The sequence below is a fragment of the Pleurodeles waltl genome, chromosome 3_1, assembly GCF_031143425.1.
Source record: "Pleurodeles waltl isolate 20211129_DDA chromosome 3_1, aPleWal1.hap1.20221129, whole genome shotgun sequence".
Classification (NCBI taxonomy): Eukaryota; Metazoa; Chordata; class Amphibia; order Caudata; family Salamandridae; genus Pleurodeles; species Pleurodeles waltl.
This window is the reverse complement of record NC_090440.1, coordinates 614,135,521-614,157,655: the sequence shown is the minus strand read 5'-3', so window position 1 is coordinate 614,157,655 and position 22,135 is coordinate 614,135,521. Positions and strand designations below refer to the sequence as shown.

Sequence of the window (22,135 nt, the reverse complement as noted above, 5' to 3'; positions counted from 1 at the left end):
CATTTGGAGATCTTATGGAGCATGCAAAGAGTGAAGAAGCAGGCAGAAGCAACTGCATTGATCTGGTTTTTCATGGTGAGCTTGCTGTCCAGGATGTGCCAAGGTTGAAATTATGGTCTGTCAGAGTGGGTGAGGGCCCTAGTGTGGAAGGCAGATGAGCACTTCCATTTTGTCTGTGTTGAGTTTCAAGCAGTTGTTTTTCATCCAGTCGACGATACCCATCATGCACCTGCAAATGTTTGCGCTTGTGGTGGAGGGGTTGAGCTGGGGGTTGTCTGGGTAGGATATGTTGTTCATTCCATGGGTTCTGACAGTGTTGGCCAAGGGTTTCATGTAGATGTTAAACAGTGTAAGGCTGAGGAATGAGCCTTGTGGGATGAAGAATTCCAAGGACACTCACTACTGGGATAGCATTCTCTGCTGGTGGCACTTAGGAATAACCAGTCTGAGGAGGGACTGACTACAAGAGAATTGAAAAACGTGTAATTTATCCATTAGAGGGAAGATACTGAGGCTAGTTGAAGCCAGTTACTTTACCGAATAGGCAGCCTAGGTTGGAAAGCAGTTTTCACAGGGAACCAGTGACGTTTAGGGTATCACATGACTGAATTTGAGAACTTCCATTTTTTAGGTAGACTGTGTAGTTTAAAAATCTCTGAAAGCATCAATCTTCCCAATCACATAATTCGCCCAAATCAAGAATTACATCACCTAGAAGGATACAGGTTCTAGTTTCATTGAGGTGGTCAGTAATCAAACTTGTATGATGTTCAAGAATCAGTGGGGTATTTTCTGAAGGTTGGTATAACGTTTAAAACATATTTTGAGATTTGTTTCTATGAAATTCTTGTATGCCCATGTATTCGCTCAGATTACTTGCAATGTCTGAGCACTTCTATGTCATACCATTTTTCGCTTATTTAATATCTTATACCGATGCATTTATTTGATACTATGTAGTTATATATACAAAGCGTTTTGCCCTACACCCATGCATTTCGTCCATGCCCTAACCTCTGCACGGTCAACCTTCAGGCATAGTGTTTACAATCCTTTTATGTTTTGTATTTGGGCAGAGTACATATGCACTGTTTTTATGCCCTCCCCCATCCACGTCATTGGTCTTGTTCTTATGTAGTGCATTAATATCCATAGGAGTGCATTTAATTTGTGCACTGAACCTATGCTATCCTTGTATAACCACTGCCTAGGCACTGCTCGTATGCGGTGTAATTATTTTAAGCTCTGTTTCTATACACTGCTTTTATAAATGCACTGCTATTTTGTCCTTTACCTATATACAGTTTACAGAATTACTATATATGCAGTTTCCCATTTGGAATTTATCTCGCAACATTTCCATGTTCGATTATCTTCCTCCTGCATTAGTTTACTCAAGAAGTTTCAAGTTTTTGTGAGCCCATCATTTCCCCACACAAACACAACCACACTCAGAAAACAGAAAAGACCTCACCCGCTGGCTTTATTGGATTGGAGGAAGCAGATGAGTCAAAGGTTTCCACTGAGGTCAGCAGGGGTTTGATTGGAACAAGGTCTTTCTAAATGTAGAAACTGTTCCTCTATATGGAATATAAAATTATTAATTTATCAAAGGGGTAACCATATTTACAAATTTTGTACAGTAACAATTGGCCAGCAGACCATTATGAATAGTTTGCTAACCATGTCACCTATTTTGTCTGTTGGATCTCTAGGTGCTGAAACAACAACTACTGCTCTCACCACTGTAACATCTACTCCTGGTGGAGGGACATCCACTCTGTTGCCACCCATTTTAACTTCATCAGCTTTACCTGGCACAGTCACTAGAACTACAGTGAAGACCCTAGAAACAACCACCAGATCTTCTCACACGGGAAGCAGTACAACTGGGATAACAAACAGACCATCAGGAACTGCACACACTTTGTCTCAAACCACAACAGTCTCTACAACTACCATCTCCGGCACCCCAGGGAAACCTGCTACAGGTAATTCTTCAGTTACTACTTCACGTGTTACTCCGCCTGTACCCTCACTTTTCCCAACAAGATCTACTTCTTCAGCAATTCCTGCTGGTTCCACAACCAGCAAACAAACTATAACAGCAAACAAGCCTACAGCAAGTGGGACAACACGAATTACAGCTCCACCTTCTGTTGGACCTCCAGGTTCTCAGACAACCAAGCCTCCACACACAGGAACAGTTGTTACAACAAGTAAGACAACAAGAATTACGCTTTCACCTTCTAATGGACCTCCAGATTCTAAGACCACCACTACTGCCCGTCCAGGAACAGGCTCTACTACAAGGAGTTTGACAACAATTACTGTTCCCATTTCTTTCACACCTCCAGGTTTAGGAACCACCAAACCATCTACGCCTAGAACAGGACCTACACCAAGCGGCACAACAAAATTTGTAACAACTCATGCTGGAGAGTCTCCAGGTTCCGGGACCGTGAAACCTACCCTACCAGGTACAAATTCCTCTCCGTTTACAACGACCACTAATGGCACACACACCAAAACTACAGGCGCTGAGGTCCCCAAACCATCTCCTTCAGTGACAGTACCTACAGTTGATGAATCCACCTCAGCTTCTGCAGGTGCGTATTTTAATTTCCTCATGTCACACCATTCCACCAGTTCGCTGACAGGTAGACCAGATGCATGATCCTCGTAATCTTTTCACTTTAATTGTCTGCTTTATCATTTCCATTCTTCTCAAATGCCCCTGCTGCTGGTACTTTTAAATTGTGCATAGCATAGTAAACATAGCAAATGAGGGCCTGTTTCCTCGATGCATATAGACTGCTGTGCATTCTAGACGCAGCACCTTCAGCACGACATGTGAAGCTACTCACTTTCAAAACTTTTTGTGGCGTGGCATCTTTTGGACTTTAATCTGACTTTGCTCAAAGTATTGCAGGGAGTCACCGGAAGTTGTCTATCGTTTATTTCATTTGTTCTGGTTTATTATAGTTTCAAAATAGAAAAATAATTTAAACATTTAATTCCACTGACCCTCATTTAAGATAGAGCAGAAATCAAGGAGCGGGAGTAACACTCGACGTAGCAAGTATGCTATTGCAAAGTAATACTGCTGGATATTCGGGCAATTTAAACGCTAGTAGTGTGCCTACTAATGTTCCTCTGGTTCCTGAACTTCTTTTCAGCTGCACATATTAGAATTGGAGCAGTAATTATCCTTCGATTATACACTCGAATTTTCAACAGGTGTTAACTCGCCATGAGATCAAGTTCAAAGTGGTGAAATTGCAGGAAAATGCATTGAAAACGGGCACAGAACCATACGGACATGTTATTTTCCATGTTCAGTGCCGGTCTGACTATTGGGGCAAGGAGTAGATGGACACCTGCCACAAATGTAGTATGCCCTGGGTAGCACTTTTACCACTTACCTCTAAACGAGACTGTTAAAGTTTCAGTGCAAATACAGGGAGTGCAGAATTATTAGGCAAATGAGTATTTTGACCACATCATCCTCTTTATGCATGTTGTCTTACTCCAAGCTGTATAGGCTCGAAAGCCTACGACCAATTAAGCATATTAGGTGATGTGCATCTCTGTAATGAGAAGGGGTGTGGTCTAATGACATCAACACCCTATATCAGGTGTGCATAATTATTAGGCAACTTCCTTTCCTTTGGCAAAATGGGTCAAAAGAAGGACTTGACAGGCTCAGAAAAGTCAAAAATAGTGAGATATCTTGCAGAGGGATGCAGCACTCTTAAAATTGCAAAGCTTCTGAAGCGTGATCATCGAACAATCAAGCGTTTCATTCAAAATAGTCAACAGGGTCGCAAGAAGCGTGTGGAAAAACCAAGGCGCAAAATAACTGCCCATGAACTGAGAAAAGTCAAGCGTGCAGCTGCCACGATGCCACTTGCCACCAGTTTGGCCATATTTCAGAGCTGCAACATCACTGGAGTGCCCAAAAGCACAAGGTGTGCAATACTCAGAGACATGGCCAAGGTAAGAAAGACTGAAAGACGACCACCACTGAACAAGACACACAAGCTGAAACGTCAAGACTGGGTCAAGAAATATCTCAAGACTGATTTTACTAAGGTTTTATGGACTGATGAAATGAGAGTGAGTCTTGATGGGCCAGATGGATGGGCCCGTGGCTGGATTGGTAAAGGGCAGAGAGCTCCTGTCCGACTCAGACGCCAGCAAGGTGGAGGTGGAGTACTGGTTTGGGCTGGTATCATCAAAGATGAGCTTGTGGGGCCTTTTCGGGTTGAGGATGGAGTCAAGCTCAACTCCCAGTCCTACTGCCAGTTCCTGGAAGACACCTTCTTCAAGCAGTGGTACAGGAAGAAGTCTGCATCCTTCAAGAAAAACATGATTTTCATGCAGGACAATGCTCCATCACACGCGTCCAAGTACTCCACAGCGTGGCTGGCAAGAAAGGGTATAAAAGAAGGAAATCTAATGACATGGCCTCCTTGTTCACCTGATATGAACCCCATTGAGAACCTGTGGTCCATCATCAAATGTGAGATTTACAAGGAGGGAAAACAGTACACCTCTCTGAACAGTGTCTGGGAGGCTGTGGTTGCTGCTGCACGCAATGTTGATGGTGAACAGATCAAAACACTGACAGAATCCATGGATGGCAGGCTTTTGAGTGTCCTTGCAAAGAAAGGTGGCTATATTGGTCACTGATTTGTTTTTGTTTTGTTTTTGAATGTCAGAAATGTATATTTGTGAATGTTGAGATGTTATATTGGTTTCACTGGTAATAATAAATAATTGAAATGGGTATATATTTTTTGTTGTTAAGTTGCCTAATAATTATGCACAGTAATAGTCACCTGCACACACAGATATCCCCCTAACATAGCTAAAACTAAAAACAAACTAAAAACTACTTCCAAAAATATTCAGCTTTGATATTAATGAGTTTTTTGGGTTCATTGAGAACATGGTTGTTGTTCAATAATAAAATTAATCCTCAAAAATACAACTTGCCTAATAATTCTGCACTCCCTGTAGTGAGGCATAACTGCAGTAACAAGAATATTGCATAGTTCATGCATTTATGTGCACCTTGTTCCCACCACCGTTACTGAGGTGGTAATCTATCATAGTACATCTGAGAGTTGATGCAGTATTTACTGTTTTCTCAGAATCTATGTTCATGGCAAAACTGTAAAGCAATCAGGTTACTGCATAGATCTACTATCAACGCAGCAAAATAGGTATGGGCATTTGTGGGATTAGATTATTCGTGGTTACAGGATGTTAGGGTCTCTCGTCCTTCCTTCACACAATTTCTCGAGTCATCTTGATGATTTCTTTCTTTACATACCACATGCAGACAGATGTTTGGTATATCATTCCACCTCTTTTTAGGTGTTTGTATTGCCATGCAACATGGTCTATATTTCATCTCACAGGTGCATTTTAAATTGTTCCCTTACATATGTATTGCATACAGGAAAAATTTGTTTTATTAATTCTCCATGGCAGGCGTTTTTTTCAATGTTTTAATCAGGTCTCGTGTGTGTGTTCTACCTGTGTGTCTTCCACTTGTTCGTTACCATCCGCGTGTTTCCTATTGACTTTCCGTTATTTCTTATTGTTTTTCCCTGTACGAGTTTGGCTGTTCTTTTCTCTGTCTCTTATCCATTGTTCTTTATCATCTGTTTTAATGTAAAAAAAATATGCCAAAACCAATTAGTATGGCTTTAATAAACTGACATACGCATATATATCAGACATGCGCAGATTGGCTCCTTGGGTAGCTCAATAAAGAATACCTTTAGGCTTTGCACAGCTTTTCATAATACCAATTAGAGCACAGTAGTCAACCCTGGTCATTCATAGAGCTGTATGCTACTCTTTATCAATGAGTCTCGCCTACTATTCAAGGCATTCTAAGATTGTGAATATTTTTTAAGGAACAGAGGGCCTGACTTCGTGCTTGACAGACGAGTTACTCCATCACAAACGTGACAGATATACACTCTGCCTTATAAAAAGTGTATTATATCCTGTGGCACTCGTAATACGGCGGATGGCATGGTCATCACATTTCTGATGAAACACCCATACACGAACTACCAAGAGTGTTTTCAGATTATGTTTTTCCAAGCAAGAACAGGCTGCATCTGTTGCTTGCTTTACAAATGACTTTGATATCCGAAAGCACGTATTTCTCAAGGATGCTGAACTATTACAAATCTATTTTGACCTGATTTGGGCTCATCACTAAGATACAACTGACATGCTTTGATAGCACTGACACATAAATGAGACTTACAGCAAAACAGTTGTAGTGTTCTAACACTGTGATGAGGTGACAGTTCATTTACTAAAAGTCATTTAAACTTGGGGAGTTGTTTTAAAGATAGTGGTGGAATGACGGCTTTTGAACAGTAATTGCTTGCATGCATATATTAATAGAAGAGCATGCATTGTCTTCTAACTGTTTAAAAGAATGCTGAAAATAGTGCTTGTTAGACTTTTCATCCTTGGCGTGGTCTCCCTTAACTTTTTGCCTCTGTTTCCCAGGTTGTTGATGTGTGCTGGACTCTGTTTTTGCTGTTTGTGTTACTCTGGACACTTTACCACTGCTAACCAGTGCTAAAGTGGAAGTGCTTCTTTACCAAATGTGTATGTAATTGGCTTATCCATGATTGGCATATTTGATTTATTAGTAAGTCTCTAGTACAGTACACTAGAGGTGCCCAGGGCCTGTAAATCAAATGCTACTAGTGGGCCTGCAGCACTGGATGTGCCACCCACATAAGTAGCTCTGTAATCATGTCTCAGCCCTGCCATTGCAGTGTCTGTGTGCAGGTTTAACTGTAAATTCGACTTGGCAAATGTACCCACTTGCCAGGCCTAAACCTTCCATTGTCCTAAATGTAAGACACCCCTAAGGTAGGCCCTAGGTAGCACAGAGGGCAGGGTGCAGTGTATGGTTAAGGTAGGACATATAGTAATGTGTTTTAAATGTCCTGACAGTGAAATATTGCTAAATTTGTTTTTCACTGTTGCAAGGCCTATCCCTCTCATAGGTTAACATGGGGGTTACCTTTAAATCTGATTAAAGTGTAGATTCCATTTGGGAGCGGATGGACCTGTGGAGTTTGGGGTCTCTGAGCTCACAGTTTAAAAATAGATATTTTAGTAAAGTTGATTTCAAGATTGTGTGTTTGAAAATGCCACTTTAAGAAAGTGAGCATTTTTCTTGCTTTTACCATTTCTGTGACTCTGCCTGTTTGTGGATTCCCTGTCTGGGTCAGTTTGACAGTTGGGCTGGTTGCACCTCACACTAGACAGTGACACAAAGGGAGCTGGAGCGTAGTCTGCATTTCCTGCCATCTGTTCTAGGAGGGAGGGCAGGAGTGGTCACTTACACCTAAAAGGGCTGTGCCTGTCCTCACACAATGCAGTCTCCAACCCCCTGGTGAGTGTCTCGGGCCTGGCCTGGGCAAGGCAGGATTTCACAATCAAGAGAGACTTTGGTTTGTAGTAGGCCTACTTCAAAGGAGAAATTGGGTGTAAGAAGGGCACCCAAAACCATAGACTTTAGAACCCTTCTGGAAACAAGAGGAACGTCTGCCTGGAGAAGAGCTCAAGAGCTGAGGAAGAAGAGCTGCCCTGCCCGTGACTGTGCTTTGTGGAGCTATCCTGCAGTTGCTGCTTCTGCCAGAGTAAGAGAGCAAAGACTGGACTTTGTGTGCCTTCCATCTTGAGAAGAAATCTCCAAGGGCTTGATTTAGAGCTTGCCTCCTGTTGTTTGAAGTCTCAGGGAGAGACTCCTACTGTGCCCTGTGGTGCCCATCCAGTTCTTGGGACCCTGAAAGGAGAAGCTGGCAGCCTAAGAGGAGGAAATCCATGCACAGAGCACCGTGTGGGGAAAAGATCGAAGTGACTCCGATCTGCGGCTGAAAAAACGACACGCCGCCGGCTCTGCGGCTGAAAATCAACACTCGCCAGAAACACAACTGAAGAATCGATGCACTGAGCTGGAGAAATGATGCGCAGCATTGCTGACGGAGACTCGGAGATCAAAACCCGCGCTGCGTGGTTTTTGAATCACTATGCAACTGGATTTCTGACGCAAGTACCGCTAGACGTGTAAAAACAACACAAGGCCTGCCCGGACCCCGAGAGTGCTAACCGGATAGACGCTTCGCTCTCCTGCAGAGAGAAGGAATGACGTGCCCGACCTAACAAAAGGTCCCGCTCGTGAGTGGAATTGACACACCGCAAGTCTTTTTTGACGCACACTCGCCCGTGCTGGGTTATTTTTGATGCACCCAAGGTACTTTTTCACGCTAACAGTGTTAGTGTGTGTTTTAAACAACATAAAGACTCCTTTTGCTTTTTAATTGATAACATGACTTGTGTATTGTGGATTTTTGTTGTTTTGGTCTTGTTTTGTTTAGATAAATATTTTCTATTTTTCTAAACCTGTATTGTGTCATTTTGTAGTGTTTTCATTAAATTGATGTGTGTGTTGTACAAATACTTTACACCTACCACTCTGAAGTTAAGCCTAATGCTCTGCCAAGCTACCAAGGGACTAAGCAGGTGTTAGCTGAGGGTGATTCTCTTTTACCCTGACTAGTGTGAGGGTCCTTGCTTGAACAGGGGGTAACCTGGACCTGGCTGTCAACTAAAGAACCCATTTCTAACAGTGCTTTAAATGCATTTATTTTTCCATTCTCTAAACTGATTTCATTCACACTGCACTGCTTTAACCTCACAGTGATAATATCACAATAAAAAAGGATAAATAATCAGTAGTACATTTCTAAACAAGTTTTGAGTCCATCCTTAACCATTTTACCACTCTATGTATGTAGACGAGGTGCAAGAGCACTGATTTTCATCAGCCTTGTAGGTTGAGATAAGGGATTGTTTGAATATGGTTACCAAGCCACCCCATCCCCATTCAGAATGTCCCTGTCCCACTTCCAATTGATATGTCTCCCAGAGTCTGCTTGACAGCCACAGACAGCTGACTTGTAAAGCTGGAATTGTGGCACCATACAATGACCTCCTGTTAGACCTGGCAACTCTTGTAGTTTCCCTGTACTTTTTGCTTCTGACTGCCTGTTTTTGGACCCTGTCCTGTAATTCGTTTTGACTGGTTTTGGTACTCTGGGCACCTTAACAGTGCCAACCAGTGCTAAAGTGCAAGTGCCCTCTGTCTAAAAGATATGGGTAATCCCTTATACTACCTGTAAGTCACCCCTAAGGTATACCCTAGGTAGCCCTATGGCATGGTGCAGTGTTTTTAAAAGGTAGGACATGTATTGATGTGCTTTACATGTCCTGATAGTGAAATACTGCCAAATTTGGTTTTCAATATGGCAACGACTATCTCTCCCATAGGTTAACATTGGGATTGCCTTGAAATATCTTTTAAATGCAGTCACCCATTGGGAGCAGATGAATATCTGGAGTTTGGGGTCTATGCACTCAAAAAGGCAGCATCTATACTTAGTGACTGATGAAATGCAGCCCGCAGCACCAGCTCTGGCCATGGGGACCCAGCTGCAGAGCACTTGATGTGGTGAGTAGAGCAGCCTCAACCCTTGCTTGAGTGGCGGTTCCCTGCAGTGCGCTCGATTGGCTCGTCGTGGCTGACAGGTGGAGGAGCCTGGCATTCCGGGCTGGAGCAGGCAAGTGGCACAGGAATCCCCTGGTGTGCCTGATGGGAATCACATGCACTACCTAATAGAGAGCATCTCATGGTGCCTGCCTTGCACCCCTGGGTGTGGTGGTTAGACCTGTGGGGCATATTGCAGGAGCAGTGGGGTGATTGCCTGAGGCCTGGTGGTGCTGCAACAGCCTACAGCATGAATGCTGGTTTTGAGGGGAAGCCCATGCTGATTGAGGGCCCGCAAGTCCCCACTAGCAGTCTGCAGAGGAACTTTGGAGCTGGTGAGTGGCTTGCCCTGGAGAGCTGTAGAGTTAAGTTTCCTGTGCAGCTGGAGTGGGTGCTGTTCCACCTGACTGGTGTCAGGGACTGAGAGACCTGAAGCTGATTGTGATCTCCCCGGGACTGTCACTTATTCTGAAAGGCTGCTGGGCCCTACTTATGCGCTTAGGACAGGGCTCCCATCTGCTCTCTGAGAGGACTGCGAGGGAAACCAGGTACTGGGATCATGTTCACTTTGCTCCTGCCACTTCCTCCTACTGTTTTGTTCTTGGGAGCTTTTGCCTCTCCTGTACTGTACTGGTGGAGGATTCTGGGTCCTGCTCTCTGGCGAGGTGCAGTGATCAGAACCAGTGGAGATCCCCTTTGGGGTTTTCCTGTTCTGTGTTTGCCCCCTTGATCTTCAGGAAGGGGATGCAGGGTGCCCCCTGGGCGCCACCCTTCTCTGACCTTTCAGTGCCAGAGGTGCTGAAAAGAAGTGCTCCCAGGGCTACTGCAGAGACCACCTTTGTAGATGAGGGTGAAGTGGGCCCATCTTGAGTTATACTGGCAGTCCCACAGGACAAAGTGGACACAAAGGAGACACAAGAGCATAAGATGGACACTGTGGTGGCAAATTTGGGGCTTCTCCTTTTGGACCAATGTAAACTGGCTGAGCAGATCGCACCACAGCACTCAAGCTGTAGAATATTTCCCTAGTGACTGGAGATGTGAAGGACCAACTGGCAAGGGTGCTGAACTGGAAGCCAGAGCAAAAGATTCAAAGGGGCCCGTCCGCAGGAATAATATCCAAGTGGTGGGATTCCATGAGCAAGTAAAGGGGAAGGGCATGGTAGCATTCTTGGAGGACTGGCTCAGGCAAGGGGTGGCCCCAGAGGACCTGTCCCTTTTCTTTGCACTGAAGCAGGAGCATAGGGTGCCGGTGCACCCGCTGTCACCGGGCAGGCTTCCAGACCAACATTTCCGGGTCCCCTCCATTTTCGGGATTGTGATCACATGCTGAAATGTGCCAGGGATATTGGTGAATTTGAAAACAATAAAGTGATGATTTTTCCTGACTTCAGTCTGGCAGTTCGGAGGTAGAGGACCTCATTTACAGAGGCCAAGCATAAGCTCTGTGACTTAGGAATCAGATACTGAAGACTTTGGGTTATGACTGACTAGGGAGCTACATTTTTCTCAGACTCCCGGTAGATCTGGGAATGGCTTGAGTTGCAGCCTCTGGAGTGGGGTATGCAATGTCCCCTGACTGGTCCCCGTGTCAAACGCTTGCGAAGCGGTGCACCTACGGCAGCTCAGGTGCATCATGATCGCCAGGATGCAGTGAAAGCAGTTTCCAAGCTAACAACACTGGTCTACGTGAGGCTTTCCTCACCGTGAAGGGAGGCTAAGGGAGACATGGACCTTGGATATCACACATAGTGGGGACTTGCTGTCTGTCACTATGCAGACCGCTGATGATCTTCACTGAACCTTTGGCCTAGTATTGCAGATAGGGGAAGGGAGTTTGGGGGTGCACCTGCCTTGGCATGCTTGATGTCTTTACACAGAAGATGTCTGAGAGATGCATGCAGTGGGGGTGGTCAAGGCCCAGATCACAGCAAGAGCTTCCCTCTCTATGGCATTTAATGTTTTCCCTCTATAGTATTCTTCTGCTTATAAAAGCAGCAGGCTGGTCATGTTCCTCATCATTTGTCTGGGCTAGAACTCCTCCTACCCCCAGTTCTAAGACATCTGTTTGGACAATAAACTGCCTGGAGTAGTTCGGAGCTTGTAGGACTGTAGCAGAGCTCATAGCATTCTTCAGCATGTCAAAGGCCCTTTAACAACTCACTGTCCTGTTAAACCTTTTGGGCATTTTCTTGGAGGTCAATCCTGTGAGGTGGGCCACTATGCTGTCATAATACTTCACAAATCTCCTTTAGTATCCAGTCAAGCCAAGGAATGCCCTGACCTCAGTCTGGGTTGTGGGAGCTTCCTAAGCCAGATTGGTCTGGATCTGGGTTTGGAGGGGCTGGTCTTGGCCTCCACCTACCAGGTGGCCTAAGTAAACAACATTACCCTGCCCTATCTGGCACCTACTGGCCTTGATAGTGAGGCTTGCCTTTTGCAGAGCCTCAAGGACCTTTCCTAGGTGGATCAGGTGACTCTGCCAGGTGGAGCTGTAGACAGCTATGTCATCCAAATAAGCTGCGCTTAAGGATTCCAGCCCAGCAATGACTTGGTTCACCAAGCTTTGGAAGATGGCAGGGACATTATTTAATCCAAAAAGCATAACAGTAAACTGATCTGATAATGCCCACTTGGAGTGGAGAATGCAGACCTCTCTTTTGCTCCTGAAGTCAGGCCAATCTACCAGTACCCAGATGTCAAACCAAAAGTACTCAGATATCTGGCTGCCCCTAATTTATCTATGAGCTCATCAGCTCTTGGAATTGGGTGTGCATCTGTCTTGGTTACTGAATTGAGGCCTCTGTAATCCACACAAAACCTCTTTTCATTTTTCTCTCCTTTGGAGTGAGGTTTGGGGACTAAAACGGATTGGCTAGCCCAGGGGCTCACCGAGGGTTCAGTGACACCCAAGTCAAGTATTCTTTTGACTTCTGTCTGGATGCTCCCCCTGATATGGTCTGAATGTAGATTTTATTTTTGACAGGCAATCTGTCCCCAGTGTCCACATCATGTGTAGACTAATCAGTCTTACCGGGGATCAGTGAGAATAACTCAGCATACTGGTTGAGAAATTGCCTGCTGTTGTTCTGTGAAGGTGTCTGACAAGACCACTCGATCCACAGAACCATCTTGTGGGTTGCTGGAGAAGAGATCAGGGAGAGTCTCACTCTCTTTCTCCTGTCCCTCATCTGTAACTATGAGCATGGTTACATCAGCTCTGTCATAATAGGGTTTTAGGTGGTTGACATGGATTATTCTTTGTGAGCTTTGCAACTGCTCAGGTCCACTAAGTAAGTGACCTCCCCTTTCTTTTCAATTATAGGATAGGGCCCAGACCACTTGTCTTGGAGAGCCCTAGGAACCAGACACTCCAACACACAAACTTTCCATCTTGGTTGGAATTCCACCATAGCAGCTTTTTGGTCATATCAGAGCTTTTAAAGCTCCTGGCTGGCCTGAAGGTTTTGCCTAGCTTTTTCCATGTACTCTGCCATTCTGCCGTGCTTGAGCTCTTGAAGAGGTCTCTCCCATCCTTTTTTTACAAACCTCAGTGGTCCCTTAAGAGGATGCCCTAATAAAAATTCAAATGGAGAGAATCCTACTCCCTTTAGTGGCACTTCCCTGTAGGCAAAAAGCAGACATGGAAAAAGACATCCCATCTTCTTCTGAGTTTTTCAGGGAGTCTTCCAATCATGCCTTTTAGGGTCTGGTTAAAGCTTTCAACCGCCCATCTGATTGTGGATGGTATGAGATAATGAGCTTATAAGCCACATCACAGTCCTTCCACATGTGTTTTATGTATGAAATTAGAACCTATGTATTATACTACCTCCTTAGGGAACACAACTCTGGAAAAAATACCCAGGAGGACTTTTGCTACTGCAGGTTCAGTGATGGTCCTAAGGGATACAAGCTCAGGATATCTAGTGGTCTGATCCACTACCACTAGGATATATCTATTGTCTGATTCCGTTTGAGAGTCAAGGGGGCCAACAATATCAACCCCTACCCTTTCAAAGGGCAACCCAACCACAGGTAGTGGGATTAAGGAGGCCTTTAGTTGGCCACCTGCTTTGCCACTGACTTTGCAGGTGACACAGGATTGGCAAAAGTAGTTCACCTTATGGGACATTCCAGGCCAGTAAATGATTCACTAGCCTTCTCCAGGTTTTATTTTGGCCCCAATACCCAGCTAGGGGAATGCCATGGGCTAGAGAGAGGAGAAACTCTCTGTACTGCTGAGATACTACCACCCTCCTCGTTGCACCAGGCCTAAGGTCTCTGGCTTCAGTAAACATGAGTCCATCCTCCCAATAAATGCTGTGGGTATTACTGACACTACCCTTTTCTTCCTGTGCATCTTGCTGCCTCAGGCCTTCAAGAGTGAGACAGGTTCTTTGTCCTTGGCGCCGATCCTCCCTGGAGGGCCCCCCTGGGCCTAAGAGCTCAGGGTGGTAAGGCCCCAGCACTGAAGGCTCAGTTCCCTCTTGGAATAACAAGTCCTCTTTCAGAGAAGATGGGTTCTGACTTGAGATCTGTTTAGAAGCTGGTGTCACAGTCTTCTTGCCTTTTTTTCTCTTGGAAGATTGGTCCACTATTTCAGGATACAACACTTCTTTTTCTCTCTGAAGTTTGCTCGGTGTCCTATTCTTAACACAGGCCTTTTCTGGGATCCCAAGCATAACTGCATGGGTCTCCATTTCTACTTCAGCCAAGGGGGGATGCTCCAAGCAGGCAATCTACTGGGATGGATAGGGACACAACTACTTCTTTTTGTCCAACTACTCCCTCAATCAAAGGTTACCATAACCATGGAATGGAACTTTGTCTCATTGTCAGCATTGGTGACAGGATAAGGCGTCCCTACCAGGAACTGATTTGTATGGACCAATTGCTGGGTCACCATGGTGACATTAGCCCTTAGGGCTTTGACGTTTTCCCCATTTATCAAAGGGTGCTTCCTATATTTTTGCATGTTACTTGGCCAGAAAGCACAGGATAATTCGATCCCTCCCTCTATGACTAGTTTTGCCATTATGGGTTCACTGACTTGGTCAGGGCGCAACTGTGATCCCATCTGGAGATTAGCAACTGCATTTACTGCAGGTTGGCTAGATACATTTTTCTTGTTTTTTTTACAGCAGGGTCTCCAGTTTGATGCCCTCTATTTTTGCAACCAGAGCACCAGGCCTTGTTGGGATCAAAGTTATTTCCTTTCTACCCACTCTTAGACTGTGGGGAGTCTCTTGGCCCACCCTCCTTTGCAGGTTTTGTGGGCTTTCAGAAGACTCTTTGTTTTTGTTTTGGCTCCCATCTTTCCCTTGATGGGCTTTTTTGGCCTCTTTGTTTAGGTCTCCCCCGCCAGTGGTAGTTTTGGCCACCCTTGCCTTGACCCAATGGTCTGCCTTCTTCCCCAACTCTAGAGAAGAAAGTGAACCTAGGTGTACCAGGCATTGGTGTAGCTTCTCACGGTAACAATTACTCAGCAGATGCTCTTTCATAAATACGTTATACAGCCCACTATTATATTGTACTTTGTTACCAGCTAACCAACCACCCCTCATTTTTACTGGGTAAAGTCCACAAACTCTACCCATGTTTGGTTCTGGTTTTTTTTAGCCTCCCTGAGTTATATGCAGTACTCTTCAGTTGTAAATGCAAAGTCATCAATCAGGGCACCCTTCATAAGGTCTTAGGATTTTAGAATGTGCCTCATTCAGTGTCAGGGGGCCTATCCCTGCACTTTCCTGAGAATACCTCCCACAGGAGTGTCACTCAATCTTTCCTTTAAATTTCCCACCCAATACAGGCTCTTTCAATAGCAGAAAACTATTTTATTATATCATCCCCTTGTGTGAAGAGAGGCACAACTCATTTTGGGAGTTTGAGATTGAAAGGTTTCTCTCTCAATACTTGCATGCTGCCACCAGAGATGGGTCATATGTCCAACTCTTTTCTTTTTGCTTCAAGCTCCAAAAGCTGAGTTTCCAGGGCCAGTCTTATGGCCAGCCTGGCTAAAGCCAGGTCTTCTTCGGTGGATGCACTAATGCTATGGGAAAGGAGCTACCCTCATCCCCATTGTCCACAGTGTTTTCTTCTCCATCAGATGTTTCATCCTTTACTTCCTCTAAGGGGTTTGCTTTTTCATACCGGGCCACCAGAAACCTAAGCTGATCTAATGTGCATGTTTTCCAGTAGGAATGTTGTACAGCTTGCAAAGTTTCCTTAACTGGGCATAGTTATACACCGTGAAAGGTTCCAGGTGGAGCTCCTGGCTCTCGTTCTCTGAGTCTGATATGTTTTATGCTAGTTGGGACCTTATTAGAAATTTTGAACCCCTTTTGGATAAGGCCAACTAAAGACAAGACTTTTGACTCTAACTCGTGCTGTAGGGACCTAATCAGGGTCGAGCAAAAATAAAAATGTGCAAAATGTATAGCCAATTGAAAAAAATGCAATTAAGCTGAAGGCAGTTTGGAGAGTTATTCATGTGATCACAAATTGACAAAGTGGTATCAGCAAATGCCTAGTCTTGTATCTCACCGCTAAGACACCAAATGTAGGAATCTGGCTCTCTATATAGTGTACAAAAATGATGTGCACTATGCAGAGTCCAAGCAACCACACCTTGGTTTACAGAGGTAAAACCTAGACCACTTAATGCTCTAATTTTTATGGTAGCTTGATCGAGCAGTTAGGCCAAATTTGGAGAAGTGCTAAGCATTTGTTGTACTCCAATTATCAATAAATGTGGACGCATACCCAAAAGAATAACTTGAAACCAATTTAAAAAAAGACTTCAGACTTTTATATAATTTTTAAGACCAAGATCATCAAAATCGGGTAAGTACTTTTTAAGTTATGATTTTTCAAAGTTTAGAAAATATCTTGTTTCTGAGCGTAATTACACGCCATAGGAATCAATGGGAGAAAAAATTAAAAATACACATAAAATCAGGCAATGCTCTTACCAATGTCTCCTTTTGCTTTTAGGTCGAGGTCGTCAAGAATTCTTGTGAGCCAGCTGGGGAAGGTCAGGCATTCCCGGTTTTGGCAGGAATGACTTCTGAAAAGTCCTTGAGTGCAGGATCACTGCAGGGGGCCCCTTGGAAAAGTAATGCACAGGTGGTCTTCAAAGTGACTCCGGTGGATCCCCTTGAAGTGTAGAGGTTGTAAAGGGTGGGGGACCCTTAGAGCACAGCTGGTTTTCCAGTGCAGGGCCCAGGAAGGCCAGGTGCAGCGCAGGTAGGTGAGCCAAGAGCTGTGCGCATAGATACCCTAGGAAGCAGGAGGCAGGTCACTTTGAAGAAAGTTTGCATGTCAGCACGGCAACTCTGAGTGGTGGTTCTTATGTGTCCTGAAGTCCCACCACTGAGGCTTGCTCCTGGTTTATTGAAAGTCCAGAGTGGACTTTTCTTCTGGGAGTCCAAGGTTGAGGGTCCAGTACCCCTCTGTATTGCACGGTTCAATCACTGGAGGTTGCAGTGCCATCAAACCTGGCACACTTGCAGGGATTGTCCTCTTGGACCAACAGGTGGAAATTGATCTGGTTCCTTGGTCAGCGGCCGGTCAGTGAATGGACTTCACTGGCTTTTGCTTCTTTGTTGTAGGGAGTGATACCTTTTCCCTGGAGGGAGATCTGTGGTGATTTTCAGAAGGATAGGGATCCTCTGGGGTTTCGTAGAGTCAGTCAGATGTCTGAGCAACCCCTCAGTGGTGATTTTCGAGTTCTTGGTACAGCAGGCACGTGTTGGCGCCTTTTTCTTTGTGCGGCAGGAATGCAGTTTCCGAGCCTTGGGCCTTCGTTTTTGCTGGCCTTCCTTTGTCCTTGGAATCTGATCTGCTGGTCTAGGGGTGCCCACTAAATACTGCATTTAGTGGTCATTTAGTTGAGTAACTAGTAGTGACCAATTGTTCATCTACCTTAGGGTGGCCACACCCACTATGTGACCACTTCCTGTGGGCAGAGGTCACTTCCCTATCACTGACAGGCTATTTTCCTTCCGTGCAAGGTGGAGGAAAATAAAATGGAGAGGTCATCTTGCATGCAACACCTTAAGGATAGTGCGAGCTAGTGGTGGCCACTTCTTCAGTCCTTTGTGCATTTTCCTGCCGTTGCTCCTACCAAAAGTAGGGGTTGCAATGGGGGCTGTCATCTGATGCTAACAGCAGGGCTGGGGGTCGAGTTTCAAGGGCTGTAAGCCCTTTGAAGCTTGCAGGCAAGGTTGTGCACATTCCTGGGCTCAGAGAGCAATGTCTGTCTCCCCAGGGTTCCAGAATTTTGTCTTGTGGTGGCAGGCAGCCAGAAACCTTACCAGGGTAGTTAGCGTTTGCACAGGGCACCTCTAAGGCGGCCCCTGGGTACATTTTGCAATAAATTCAGTACTGGTACCAGTTTGGATTCATTATTCTGAGATGTTTGATAACAAACAACCCAGGGTTCAGAGGGGCCATCATGTAGCTGTGAAACTCATATTGGCCTGTGTCCAGCACATGCATTTGAAATTGCTGCTATTTTCACTTACTTTGTCCCAGATTTGGCAGGGACACAGTAGAGGCATATTGCTCATGGGTCTATGCTCTCACGTGCAGTATAGTGCACCCTGCCTTAGGGCTGGAAGGCCTGCCACGGGGTTGATTTACCTATATTTCATGCAGTGTGTAGTGTACAGGGCGCATAAGCTGTGTGCCATGTCAGTTTTGTAATACAAGATTGCACCAGGACACTCAGCCTGCAATGGCAGTGCACGGTGTACTTGGATGTATGGTCCCTGGGGGTGGCACAATCTGTGCTGGTGCCCTCCGGGGGCTACCCTTAGTACCTCTTGCCCTGGGCTGCTTAGTACCATTTACTCAGGACTTATAGGGGCACTCAAAGGTGTTTCCAATTGTGCCAATGCAGCACAATAGTTTTGTGAAAGAGATCTGGCCCAGGGAACCTGGTTGGCAGGAGCCCTGGGCACCAGCACCTTTGAAACCACATCAAATACCAGGCAAAACGTGGGGGCTAGACATGTCAAAAGAGGCACTTTCTGACAATGTCAAGGCAATATGATCCCACCATAATAGCTGTATATAAGTTATACTTCTCTAGGTTTATCACGGGCTTCTGGTTCATTGAAATATGAAACTAGAACATATTAAACAATAAGCCGTATCAGCAGCAAGGGTGGCACCTCCTCTACGGCAGAGGAGAGTCGCCCCGCCAGCAGCAGCAGCTGCAAAGCTTTTATAGCAAATCCATAAGAAACTCCTATTATGTTTTTACTATAAAAAGGGAGGGCACATTTTATTTTTTTAATTATATTTTTTTGGTTCCCTTAACTGCCCGCGCCACGCGCTGCATGCCCTTTTTCCCTCCCGTGAGCTGCGCCGGATCAGCAGCATTCTTATTCAAGAGGAATAGAGAAAAGAATGTGACCCCCGCCCTGCCCAACAATGCATCTGCCTCACCAGCATGCTTCCACTCCTAGGGAATCACTAATCTCAGGAATCTTGACCCTGCAGCTCTCGACTCCTGTGCTCTTTCAGTCTCCCCGTTAGAACAAGTTAACATGTGTGTAGAGGGGGGTAGGGAAGCAGTACACCTCAGCGCAACTATCTGTGTCAGCAAGGCCAGGGTCTCAGTCTTGTGCTGGGAGTTTCTACTGAGGCACATGCAGTTCTTCTAGTAAGTGCTCCCAGTCTGCTGCTACGGGTAGACAGTCCTCACGCTTCCTCCCACAGCAAGGTCACCCCTCGTAGCAAGAAGGCCTCCTCTACCACCTGTTGTGCCCAAGCCTCAGGGGGCATGCTGAGTCTGTGTCAGCAAGGCCAGGGTCTCAGTCTTGTGCTGGGAGTTTCTACTGAGGCACCTGCAGTTCTTCTAGTAAGTGCTCCCGGTCTGCTGCTACGGGTGTCGTACACAGTCCTCATGCTTCCTCCCACCGCAAGGCCACCACTTTGGCCCTGCCACACTTGAGTGTCATAGAGAACCAGTGTCCCAACCCAAGCAATGCATTAGTCTTCCAGTGCATGGCAATCAGCCTATGGGTCATCAGCATTGCTAAATCTATAAAGCAGGTTATAACTCTCCTTGCTTTCCTATTTCTAAAGAGCTCCAAGATGTCACTGGCCAAGTTATTGAGGTCAGTACGGCCTGTTATGTCAACTAGTATGTTTGTGACCTAGCGCCACAGTTCTTGCCCATGGAGCAGTTCCAAAACATATGTGCCACATTGGCATCAGGATCACTACATTGCAGGCAGGTTGAGGCAGATCCAAATAGGCTATGGAGCCTTGCTGGGGAGAGATAAGACCTGTGTAGAATGTTGTGTTGTATATATTTGTAAAGAAATGGCTCCCTGTTGCAGTTACCCCCCACTTTTTGCCTGATACTGATGCTGACTTGACTGAGAAGTGTGCTGGGACCCTGCTAACCAGGCCCCAGCACCAGTGTTATTTCACCTAAAATGTACCATTGTCTCCACAATTGGCACAACCCTGGTGCCCAGGTAAGTCCCTTGTAACTGGTACCCCTGGTACCAAGGGCCCTGATGCCAGGGAAGGTCTCTAAGGGCTGCAGCATGTCTTATGCCACCCTAGGGACCCCTCACTCAGCACAGACACACTGCTTGCCAGCTTGTGTGTGCTGGTGGGGAGAAAATGAGTAAGTCGACATGGCACTCCCCTCAGGGTGCCATGCCAACCTCACACTGCCTGTGGCATAGGTAAGTCACCCCTCTAGCAGGCCTTACAGCCCTAAGGCAGGGTGCACTATACCACAGGTGAGGGCATATGTGCATGAGCACTATGCCCCTACTGTGTCTAAGCAAAACCTTAGACATTGTAAGTGCAGGGTAGTCATAAGAGTATATGGGCTGGGAGTCTGTCAAAAACGAACTCCACAGCTCCATAATGGCTACACTGAATACTGGGAAGTTTAGTATCAAACTTCTCAGAATAATAAACCCACACTAATGCCAGTGTTGGATTTATTAAAAAATGCACACAGAGGGCATCTTAGAGATACCCCCTGTATTTTACCCAATTGTTCAGTGCAGGACTGACTGGTCTGTGCCAGCCTGCTGCTGAGACGAGTTTCTGACCTCATGCGGTGAGAGCCTTTGTGCTCTCTGAGGACAGAAACAAAGCCTGCTCTGGGTGGAGGTGCTTCACACCTCCCCCCTGCAGGAACTGTAACACCTAGCAGTGAGCTTCAAAGGCTCAAGCTTCGTGTTACAATGCCCCAGGGCACTCCAGCTAGTGGAGATGCCCGCCCCCTGGACCCAGCCCCCACTTTTGGCGGCAAGTCCAGGAGAGATAATGAGAAAAACAAGGAGGAGTCACTGGCCAGTCAGGACAGACCCTAAGGTGTCCTGAGCTGAGGTGACTCTGACTTTTAGAAATCCTCCATCTTGTAGAAGGAGGATTCCCCCAATAGGATTAGGGATGTGACCCCCTCCCCTTGGGAGGAGGGACAAAGAAGGTGTACTCACCCTCAGGGCTAGTAGCCATTGGCTACTAACCCCCCAGACCTAAACACGCCCTTAAATTTAGTATTTAAGGGCTTCCCTGAACCTAAGAATTTAGATTCCTGCAACTAACAAGAAGAAGGACTGCTGAGCTGAAAAACCCCTGCAGAGGAAGAACAGAAGACACCAACTGCCTTGGCCCCAGACTTACCGGCCTGTCTCCTGCCTTCCAAAGAAACCTGCTCCAGCGACGCTTTCCAAGGGACCAGCGACCTCTGAATCCTCTGAGGACTGCCCTGCTTCGAAAAAGACAAGAAACTCCCGAGGACAGCGGCACTGCTCCAAAAGAACTGCAACTTTGTTACAAGGAGCAGATTTAAAGACCCCTGCAACTCCCCGCAAGAAGCGTGAGACTTGCAACACTGCACCCGGCGACCCCGACTCGACTGGTGGAGAAACAACGCTTCAGGGAGGACCCTCCGGCGACTCTACGACTGTGAGTAACCAAAGTTGTCCCCCCTGAGCCCCCACAGCGACGCCTGCAGAGGGAATCCCCAGGCTCCCCCTGACCACGACTGTCTGAACTCCATTTCCCGACGGCTGGAAAAGACCCTGCACCCGCAGCCCCCAGCACCTGAAGGATCGGAACTTCTGTGCAGGAGTGACCCCCAGGAGGCCCTCTCCCTTGCCCAGGTGGTGGCTACCCCGAGGAGCCCCCCCTTGCCTGCCTGCATCGCTGAAGAGACCCCTTGGTCTCTCATTGAAAACCATTACAAACCCGACGCATGTTTACCCACTGCACCTGGCCGCCCCCGCGCTGCTGAGGGTGTACTTTCTGTGCTGACTTGTGTCCCCCCCGGTGCCCTACAAAACCCCCCTGGTCTGCCCTCCGAAGACGCGGGTACTTACCTGCTGGCAGACTGGAACCGGGGCACCCCCTTCTCTCCATTGAAGCCTATGTGTTTTGGGCACCTCTTTGACCTTTGCACCTGACCGGCCCTGAGCTGCTGGTGTGATAACTTTGGGGTTGCTCTGAACCCCCAACGGTGGGCTACCTTGGACCAAAAACTGAAATCTG

At 46.2% G+C, this 22,135-nt stretch overlaps 1 protein-coding gene across 6 annotated transcripts in view; it reads left to right on the top strand.

Annotated features, from left to right (window-relative positions):
• The window catches only part of CDHR5 (cadherin related family member 5), a 440,889-nt gene that overhangs the window by 297,168 nt on the left and 121,586 nt on the right, over nucleotides 1-22,135 (top strand). Inside the window, exons 13-14 of one of the 6 annotated variants that reach the window (XM_069223085.1) lie at nucleotides 1,716-2,219; nucleotides 2,358-2,609. The exons of 1 other annotated variant lie outside the window; for it this stretch is intronic. In XM_069223085.1, the coding sequence (XP_069079186.1) occupies nucleotides 1,716-2,219; nucleotides 2,358-2,609 (756 nt within the window). Of the gene's footprint in view, nucleotides 1-1,715; nucleotides 2,610-22,135 lie in introns of all 6 variants that reach the window. 4 more of the 6 variants (XM_069223086.1, XM_069223084.1, XM_069223083.1 and 1 more) reach the window with 4 other exon arrangements.